Source organism: Argiope bruennichi, chromosome X1 (assembly GCF_947563725.1).
Source record: "Argiope bruennichi chromosome X1, qqArgBrue1.1, whole genome shotgun sequence".
Lineage (NCBI taxonomy): Eukaryota > Metazoa > Arthropoda > Arachnida > Araneae > Araneidae > Argiope > Argiope bruennichi.
The window spans coordinates 121,691,678-121,702,840 of record NC_079162.1 but is presented as its reverse complement, the minus strand read 5'-3'; the positions used below and the strand labels follow the sequence as shown (position 1 = coordinate 121,702,840).

At 28.5% G+C, this 11,163-nt stretch overlaps 1 protein-coding gene across 3 annotated transcripts in view; it reads left to right on the top strand.

The window, feature by feature from the left end:
• Positions 1-3,089: 3,089 nt before the first annotated feature.
• Positions 3,090-11,163, top strand: part of LOC129958832 (splicing factor 3B subunit 3-like) — a 104,338-nt gene continuing 96,264 nt past the window's right edge. For all 3 annotated transcript variants that reach the window (XM_056071544.1, XM_056071542.1, XM_056071545.1), the window contains exon 1: positions 3,090-3,582. In XM_056071544.1, coding sequence (XP_055927519.1) covers positions 3,357-3,582 — 226 coding nt within the window. In that variant the 5' untranslated portion in view covers positions 3,090-3,356. The remainder of the gene's footprint in view (positions 3,583-11,163) is intronic.

Genomic DNA, 11,163 nt, shown 5'->3' with positions numbered 1-11,163 from the left:
GATGAATGTCGAAGAATATATCCACAGATTTTCAGACATTTGATTCAAATGTCATTCATCAAGCTTTTAATTTGCACTACTTTTGGCAATATAACCGACAAGATGACATGTGCATAGAACATAAGACATGTCGTATTTTGTCAAAAATTTTTGATCGGTTGACTAAGAATTCAGTGCGAAGGGATGTCGACGAATCCAAATTCACAGTCATTTTATTTAAATGTCATAATATTCATTCAGCATATAATTTATACTATGTTTAGCTGAAGAATCAATAATCTGGCAAATGAATACGATGTCACATTTTTTCCGACCAATCTTTATCCTTCGGCTAAGATTTTATCATAGATTATGGGAAAAAAAAAAATGTTTTCATCGGGTACTTCGATTACCTGCCAGTGGAATTATTAGAGAAATTGAAGCTTTTATATTATTTGTGAGTAGGATGATAGAGTTGTTTTCCATAATTCATAATTCAAATCCAAGTTCTAAATTAATCATCATTTTATTCATATAATTGTTACTTTCTCGGTAACGAATTGATAAATTTATTTTATTCATTTCACTGTGAGAATTGCCTGACTAAAATCTAGTTAATGGTTAAACTAAATTTAAAAAAAAAAAAAAACCCCACTGTTTTCTTTTGACACTCTTGTGAGTATGCATGCTAAGAAGAGTTATTTTGCTGTAACCAAATTATGTGAATTCCTTATAAATCACTGGAGTAAGTAAATTATATTATTGTAAATTAAATCCATTCAACAATAACATATGTTTTCTTTGGAAATCTAATTTATCATGTTACAATTATTACACTAAAGAAATATTACCGACTGCAGTTGATGACAAAAAAAATATTTTTGGTATGGCAGCTTTTTAGCTATACTAAAAAGTATGAACTAATTTTTTTTAAAATAAATTATTACCTAAGTGCTTAAGACTCTGCATTCAATATTATGACTATGTAATCGGAGAATGTATCATTTATATATACTTTTCTTTCAATTACTATTATCGGCAAAAAGTATATAATTTCAGATGCTCCTAAATTTTTAATAGACTTTGAATAAAGTTGTCTTGATAAAAAGATGATTAAAATAGTTATTCTTAGAATACTCATAAATAACACATTAACCCCTTGATATACGAATTTACTTAATTTCCTAATCAGATGGCAGATCTTATTTGGGACAATTATCGTTATCTTAATCCCCAGAAAAATATAAGGGCATTTGAGGTATTGATGCGTTTTCAAGTGATTTTAACGTTTTAATTTACTTAATACTCTCACTTAATTACAGATTTAAAATTAAAAATTAAATAATTCCATATGCGAGTTAGACTCGCCATTGTATATGAAGGGTTAAAAAAAAAGCCTATGCATGCAACTGAGGGGACAAAACTCACCCTTTGTTAGGAATATTAGCTTGTAATAACTTTGAATTAAGAAAGTACTTAATAGTACATAGAATAGTCAGAAAGTGCATAAACAAAAATGAAGATAGGAGAATTCATGTTCAAGATCTAATTTTTTTTTTCAAATAAGATGCATTGTTTTTTTTTAAGCCTAAATATATATAGAAAAATAAATACAAGGGGGGGGGTCTAACGTTTAAGCAGTCCATTTTTCATAAGAATAATTTTCATATCTTACATAAAATAATAAGTTTGCACATATATTTACAAAATATTTTCTCCGGCCTTCTTAAAAAACATCATTGCATGTTTTCTGCATTCTATATTGTTCGTGCGCGAACTATAGTAAATTTTAGTTGAGTAGGCGCACTTTTTTTCCTCGGATTCGAAACATATCTTAATTCTTGGTGGTTGTTGCAATCCTCACTTAACAAATATTTTAGGTAGGGGACTAAACAAAAAAAATCGGTTTTTGGAGAAAACATCGAATATTTTTTATTTATTATTCTGGATTTTTAAAACAGTTACTTTTATATAACTTTGTGTTTCAACATTCATTTTATATAGCTTCTGATATAAAATAGTAAGAGTATGCATTTGTCCATTTAGCATGACACGTCATTCTGGTACAATCTGTGTTTCTATTTATATACTACAATCTTGAATGGAATATGACTATATTTTTTCTAAAATTAGATCGCAGAGAAATTAAATCTCAAGAGTCTGAGAAGAAACTGAGAACCTGTTTTTTTATAAATACTTTAATAAAGTTTTAACAATGAAAAAAAGGATCAGCATTTGAATAAAAAAGAATGAAATAATACTTGATTTTCTTTAATTAAATGCAAAATTAATTATTTTTAATTAGTTATTTTTAAGCCAAATTAGAGATATTGTGTTTGCCCCCCCTGTAGGATTTGTCTTGCCCCCGTCGGCAAATCTCTACCGCCACCTCTGCTCCAAAGCATATTTATTCTCCTTTGCAGACACACACACGCTTTCTCTTTTATTAGAAAAGAATTTGCATATAGTAAAAAAATTTATACATATATTATATGGAGTGTTCTTGCAGCCAAATGTTACTTCGAATCGCAATAACATAAAAACATTTATGTATTCAAATTTTGCATCAAAATATTTCTATTATATTCAACGGTTGGAGATGTTTTCTTTCACATGAAAAATAATTATAGAATAATAAAATAAATAAAAAAATAATAAATAAATACATATATATTTTTTAGTAAATCATTTAATTAATAATAATTTTTAGCAAATGACTTTAAAAAAATTGTTAATAATGAGTAAATACATTTTAATAATAAAAAAAATATTTACATCAAATTCAATTTCAAATAAAAAAATTATCAGATGAATTTTGAAAGAGTGTAAAAGAAACAAGTAAAAAAGAAACGAGTAAAGTTCCAGAAAGAGTAAAAGAAACGAAAAAGTTTGATGATTCAAAGTTTTAGCGGAATAAAATGAAAGACAAATTCGCGTAATAGGAAATGAAAAAGATTGGAATAATTCGCCAGAAATATGCTTATTTGCCAAATCTTATAACTCCTATAATAGCTAGTCTTGGAATTGAGATAGTTCTTGTTAGCGCCTATAGACGATTGCAGACTGCTGGCGCCGTCTACAGGCATTAATTGCAATAGGCCTCCTCGCGTCCTCCGGTTAACGCTAACCGGCTACCCGTCTTGTTTATGTTTCGCCTTTTGTTTAAGAGGCTTCTTTTTTAAATAGGATTTTCAAGCTAGGAAAGATTCCAAATTTTGTGAAGAAAAGTAACTGATAGTTGTATTCGCAATTGCCCTTTCTGTAAATGATTTTTTATCGTGTTTTAATTTAAAATCCTATATTTCTGATACGTAAAATATTTTTACATCGATAATTCATATAGGTTAAAAAGATTTTTTGAGACATTTATCTTCACAATGACGTTTTATCATCAAACACTTTACGATGCCACAAATATAACTCAAGCAACAGTAGGCAATTTTCTTAATGGAAACAAAGAAGACATCCTTATATGTACTGGGAAAGTTTTAAAATTACTGAGGTTTGAACCACGCTATGCTATGCTTCACACCATGATATCTGTGGATATTTTTGATACTGTTTGTGCCATGGGGAAGTTTCGCAAGAAAAGACAATTCAAAGGTAAGAATATATTATGAACCGTGTAATATGTGTTAATAAATCTTCTAAAATTGTTTTTTTCCATTTGAAATTCCTTCTGATTTGTTGCAATTTCTGTAATGTTGTTTTGGATAATTTCAGAGAATTAAGTATATTATTATTTTTAGTTAAGAGTATTAAATATCTATTATGTTGTTAAAGAGAAGAGTTCATGTATAATTTAATGGAAACTTTGTTTTTGAGTTTCCTATACTTATGCCTTTGTCCTTTTATTAAATTGTTTTGTGTATTTTTTTCTTAGACCAAGCAAATATGCCATTATGTGTAAAAAATCTGATGACTATATCATTTCATCTTCCAAGATTCTTTTAATGATACACTTCTGTAAAATTGTTTTTTTGTTAGTTTCGAATTTATATAATTATTTTACACAGTAAAATAAAAGTACTTTATTATTGCTACTCTTAGCTTACTCAACAGCATTAAGATTTTGCTAAGATAGGTGCTACAAGCCTTTTGTATTTTGATGAGATTTTATCATCAGCTTAGCTGTTGAATCTTGTGAGTCACTATAATAAGATAGAACCAAAATAGATTTCAAATATATTTATTTTTCTTTGTGTGTGTATGTGCGTGGCAGAAGGAGAATTGCAAATAGAAATTTTTCAATTTTTTTATGTTTTTAATATTTATCGAGCTATTTTGATATGTTATCCTGTTGGAATATCAAATGTGTAAAACGAAGTTTTTGTGCTTAAAAGTAAGTTAAGTTAAACAGCTTTATAGTGTTAAATAATAAAATATACTTATTTTTGTATATTTAAATAATCAGTAATTTCTTTTCTATTCTGTTTTCTTAAGCCTCTGCTGATTACACAGTAGGGAAAATATAAGAAGGGACGTGACAAATCCTCAAAGGTCATGGCAATCCCTAACCATAAGACCCCTCCCCTCTATATGACCTTCATGTATGGTGATGCAGTATTACATATTTTGAATATCATCAGTTTGATTCAAAATTGGACATAGATTTTTAATTTTGGTCACAATTTTTGTGTTCTTGAGATTTACCAGATTCGCATGCACATGATTATACAGATCAACAAATGGTTCTTTGACAGATTGTGGTTCAAAATCTTTTAAACATCTACAATTCTGATGATAAATCTGTGAACCATATTTTATCTGTATAACTCTTCGTATTTTTGTGTTATAGCATTAATATGTTTATGGATCAATAAACTTTTGTTTGATAGATTTTATCTAAATTTAGATAGAAATTTACAAATTTAAAAACTACATTCAAAATTCCATTCCTCTAATTCAATGTGTTTTTCAGTTATTGTGTTCATTGACAGTCATAATATCAAAAATGTTTTATAAAGAATCAAGGAGGTCTAAATCTTGGAGGATGTCAAAATCTTAAGATCAGATTAGCAGTTATAATACTGACTTCATAATCTAAAGAATAAAGATGACACATTATAAAAATATAACAGCTGAAGGATAAAATATTAGCAATGATAATGACTTGAATTTCGTTATTGTAGTGAAAAAGTAATGTTGCATAATGTACTTAAAATATTTTCTAAATTTATTAAACTTTATGAAAAATTTCGCAACTAAATTGACATTATAGGGAAGGCAATTTTTAAAATTTTCACATGATGTGGAAATTATTTTTGTGCTGTAATATTTTCAGAAATTGTCAAAGAAAACTACCAAAATTTTACATAATTTTTAATCCATATTTCTAAAAAAAAAATGAATAAATAACCTCAATGTGTATATTTCTCCCCTACCCTCCAAAGTATGTTTGTGCTAAATTTCATAGTTTTAGGTCTTGTGGTCTGCCCTATAGAACACCAATACATTACCAGGGTTGCCATGGCACTGTGAGAATCGGAAAATATAGGGAATTTAAAAATTATTTTAAAAACAGGAAAAATGTAAGGAAAGTTGAAAATATCCATAAAAACTGGGAAAGTACGGGGAATTTTAAGTTCCTTAATTTTTTTTGTTGCTTTTTTTATGTCAAAAAAATTGTCAGTATCTGAACATTGCAAGAATAAAAGATCATAGCCACAGCACCAAAAACAAAACAATTGTGTAATCGCAGAAGTTTGCTCCTTTTATACTCGCTCACCCTATATTTCTGTATAAATTAGCCTAACTTCGACTTCAGAGACATTTGTTCTCTTTCCATGAGAATGAAGTAGCTAATGAAGATCTGCAAGACTGCTGTTACTGCATGGGAGAATAGAATACATTTCTCTGAGGGTATCATGTTTTGTTAAAGCATGCTTGCTTTTGTTTATTTGATTTTGCATACAGGAAATTAAATTTCTATTTACCATAGATTAAGTGCATTAATGTCTAGTAACAATCTTATAGAAATGCTTGTGTCATGTCAACTTGGCTTTTTTTGTGATTGTTTCCTTAACTTGATTTATTACATAGATAAACTATAAGTTTTCATGGTATGTTGTTATTGTTATAAGTAGTTTCCTAATGAAATTAAATTTTTAATACAGTTTATCTGACAATCTAATTTCAGAAAGAAATATATTTCATTTATTTAGGACAAATTATTTCCTTTGCTTATAAGAATTTTGAACTTTATTTGAATGAGTAAATAATTGTTTTGAAGACATAGTTTTGACAGATATGAACAAGAATAATATTGTGGTAAGAGTTGATATCTTTATATGAAATCTCAGCATGATTCATGAATAGAAGCATGCAGATCTGTATGAAGAAGCAATAAAACTTTGTTGCAATTAATACTAAACAATTTTAAAAAGTAAGATTTGTTTTATTTTTACTTCATGGCATTTATTTCTCCCAATACCAGTATATTATCTTCTATATAATACCAGTTGTTTTACTAGACTCCCTGTTGGAATTTGAATATTTTGGATTGAATGGGGGAAGGGAGTCTTGTCTTTGTTTATTAATAAGCATTTAATTATGATAATTGAAATAGACCAGAAAATGAGATATAGTGTGATTTTAATACAAAATAAGGGATATTTGAATACAATTTTTTAAACATATGCTTATATTAGAATATTCTATTATCTTAATGAAACCTTCTGCTTCTTAGGATTATCAAACAGTAATATTTATATTTGTTCATATTCAAAATTTTTTATTCTTCATTAACCATATAATTATTTTATGAATGCATAAGTTAATTAATTTTACATCTTCCAAATTATTAAACCAAATTTATTCTCTTGGGTTCCTAAAAATCCTTAGAATATTTAGAAAAATTTCTTATTTAAAGTGCTTTGTGTGCTTTAACCTAGCCATACATTGGAAACCTTAATTTAAAATACTATTTATGAAGAAAAATTGTATTTATAAAGTAAAATAACTTTTGTGTTAGTAAATTGCTGTAAAAACTCTGAGTCATACCATTAAACTTAAAGCTTTTCCTTTCAGTTTTTCAATACCTTTATTTTCTTTCAAATGAAGACTTTTTATTTCTTATGAATTTGTACAAATAAAGCAATCTTTCAAATTTTGTTTCTATATAAACATATTTATAAAATGTCTATTTACCGATTTCTAATATAAGTTTACTGCTAGTCAATATTATAGAAAAACTTTTGGAAGTTTCTAGTTAAAAAACTATATTTGACGCTTTTATGTTGTAATTAAACTGAATAGAAATTTATTACTTTTTTAAAAAAGCACAATACATTTAAAAAAATATAAAATTTACATATTTTAAACTTCATTATATGATATTATTTCTTTATGTTTTTTGACGAATTAAAAAGCATGTCATTGCATACTTAATTGAAATCAAATTATGATCTCAATTATTATGACCATAGAGACAACAAATGGTCATGTGCTGATTATATAGAATAGCTATGAAAATTTAGGTTTGTTATCACTTCTATGTGCATTCTTTAATCCAAATATACTATAGTTTTTAACAAGTTTACCAGAATAAATTGATTTAACAGCTTATAGCAATCAAGTATTAAAAAAAATAACAGCACAAATTTATAAATTTGACTAGATTTTATGTTATTGAATATCGGAATGTTTTTTTAAATGGTTTCACATATGTCATCGTTTTTATTCTTATAATATAAAAGTAATGTATATAGTGATTGAAGTATGTAAGCTGCAGAGATTGAAAATATAGGCTTTAATACTGCAAAAAATAATTGTTTAAAAATAATAGGTAATATTGTACAATACTTGAGTATTTATTTTTAAGGGTTAATACCCGTTATAAATTTCTGAGTTAATATTTAAAGTGTGTATTTATTTTTCAATAAATTCAACTATCTATAAATGTTTGCATTTATATGCAGAATGATATTCCAATAAATATTGAATGTAAAAGTAAAAAAAGAACATTTTATCTCATTTGAATTTTAAAAAATTAGCCATAGAAAAATGTAATTATGCATTTTATATAAAATATTTAAATACTAATCTCTTTTCTGATTACAAAGACTTAATGACTGATTAAAGACTCGTTTTTTAAAAATGAGTTATTTTAACTATATTTATAAAAGAAAATATTGAGTTTGGTTCTGAAATAATAAAGACCTGATAATGGAAACTAAAATAAAAAAGTTGCTCACAATTTTTTTTGGGATCTTTGCTTATGATTTAAATGTTAATCTGAATAAGATCATATATTTTATAGTCAAGGCTTAAGAGTTTGAATTTCAGGCAACATGCATAAATGATCTATTTCTGTACTGTTTTTTTCATTTGTAAATTTTTTTAGTTATATTTTTGTTTATTAATATAAATTTGTTTCTTACAATTTGTCTCTTTATTACACTTTAAAAACTTTTAAATATGTGATTTATATATGAGAATAGCTGCTCTTTCCAGTACCGACTTTTTTTCTTTTTTGTGAGGAATTCAATTAAAAATGCTGTAAGTTTTTTTAATTGCAGTAGTAACAGGTGCATTGAAAATATACAAAACTGCTTCAGCCATAATAATGGTGCCTTGCAAATTCTTCTGTCATAAAAGTGGATTCATATTCTCTAATCCTTTCCATTGTATTTTCCTCTCTTCATACCCCTTTTTCCCCTGTAATGAACAGTGATACTGGAAACTAATGTGGTGTTTTGCTGAATATCTTATAATTTCATTTGTTGCCCGACTTTTGCTTCATATATGAGAATTAAATTAAGTTGGTCAGATGGTTTTCAGATCATTTTCCTGTGTCATTTAATTTAATGACACAGGAAGTGAAATAAAATCTAAATCACAAGGTAAAATCAACTTATGTGAATTTATCTTTCTTAGACTTTTTAAGAATTAACTATTTTCATATTTTTGTACAAGAGATATTAGAAATTGTTCTGAAAGACATTTTGAAATTGCTTATTGATTTGATGAATTTATACATTATTCAACATAAATCATATTATAACCTTACAATTTGTAGCGTAACTCTATACTGCACAATATTTCAAATAACTTTTTATGTTGCTTCCAAGTCAATTCTTTATTGTAAGGTAACTGAATAACATCTGATTTAAAAGGCAAACTAAGTTCGTATCTACCGTTTGGCAGAATTTTCGTATTTTTATTAATTCTTCAATCACTTTAGAATGTTCATTATTTTTATTTAACTTCTGAACTGGATCAAGAATTCCAATGCTTTTGAGACTTTGTAACTCAATGATAAAGGAATCGTTAACGTATAAAGAAATAACATTTAAAACACTATCACTGTTTGTACAACCTGTATTAGCAATTTCCTGTTTCCCAGTCAAAATATATCTTGAACGCGTTTTTAACAAAAAAACAATCCCGAATCCAATTTAATGGATTCATCTAAAAACAAAACGCTAGCAATACCCGCTCGTATCAATAAACCAAATTCGCAGTCGTCAGATTCTAGATCTGACAAAATTATACCCTTTTTAGTCAACTCATTAATCACAGTAGGATTACTAACTTTTGGCACTGTGCCACAAATCCTATTTTCCGTTAAAGCTTTAATACTAAGATTTTTGAGTCATCTAATGTAATAAGCAATTCAAATGCATCATAAATCTGACTATGCGTTACTCTCCCCAAAAACAACATATGTTGCATTTTTATCTTATTATTTGATTAATTGCCCAACTTCTCGATTGCATGTTTTGAAATGTAAGAATACTGAGTTCCGCTATCAATCAAAGCTCTCAGTGTTATGACTGTTATTCGCACACTTTCACAATTAAAGTCATTAGAAATACGTGTGGCTTATCCCACCCGCTCGACAGTAACACCAATCCAGGTCCATGAGCCCGAACGCCTTCAAGCAATGTAGCACAGCTTCGCAATGTGCTCATTGACCCCTAATCGACGAGGCATGGTAAAAGGGCTTTAAGTGCAGCTTCAAGAGGTCAAGGACCGAGAGGCACCAAAGGCTGAAGTCTGATTTTGCCTCATGCCTGCATTGCATTTAGCTGAGCGTAATGGAATGGCCTTCACACCTTGGGTGACTCTACCAGGAGAATACTCTCCCGACGTACTTCGCCCATTCCGCCTATGAACACTCCCCCGCCGCGATGAGGCAGCAGTGTAGGACTTTAGGGGAGAGAAATACCTTATTTTTACTACATCTGTTAGATAATGAATTAGTTTCAGTTGCATCAGACTTATTCTTATTTTCTTTAAGGTGATCACGCAATAAATAATGATACAGTTTGGCATAATATAAACATGATTTTTTTTTATTACTTTACACAATTTTGAAAAGTGCGAAACGGAGAAACAACAAAAACATACACGATTTTTCAAAACTTTCTTTTTATCAAGAAACATATTTCTATCTTCTAAACAGTCCTTGCAAGGATGCTTCTTATTACAAAAGATGCATAGTAAATTTTGCTTGTCTGTGCTATTCCTATTATGAGTGCTTCCAGTGTCGCAGCGGTAGGGTAATTATCCAATTTATTTATACCTTTTTTTTCTCTTTTGATTGGAAGGAGAACAAAAACCACTTCGTGCTAATTCTACAATTTCTTCGTCTTTTATTTCTTGTTTGAGAAAATGCATTAATTTCTCCAATGAGTGGTTTTCAACATGAGATTGGTTTTTCATACTTCTGGTTCGTTCCCAAGCTATCAATATTTTTTCAGGCAGACGCGACTCCATTAAAGGACTTAAAAAATCACGATATTTTTCTTGAGTACGTCCAAGCCTCTCCAGTGCTCGTACTTTGGTCTCTTACTTATCGTTCAAAGAAGGTAGATCAGTTTTCGAACGTCCGGTGGCTGCGTTTTTCATAACCATGGATAACAAGTCCCTCACGTATATTTGCGCTATTAAATCGTCACGTCCGAATCTCTCTTGAAACTGCGAGATCGCTTAAAAATATATAATTGGATAATTTTGTATAATAACAATAATAATTGGATAATTTTTCGCTATAGCAGGGAAATTCTCCGCCACGCGAGGTGCTTTCGATTTAGGCACAACAGCTTCCAAGAGATACTGCATTTTATTCTCGTTAGGAATACTTGCGTCGTCATGTATTTTCCGAAATTGACTCCAGAATGCTAGATAATCCTTAGCATTTCCGTTTAAGCTCTATCTTCAGAAGCTTAAACTTTCTCT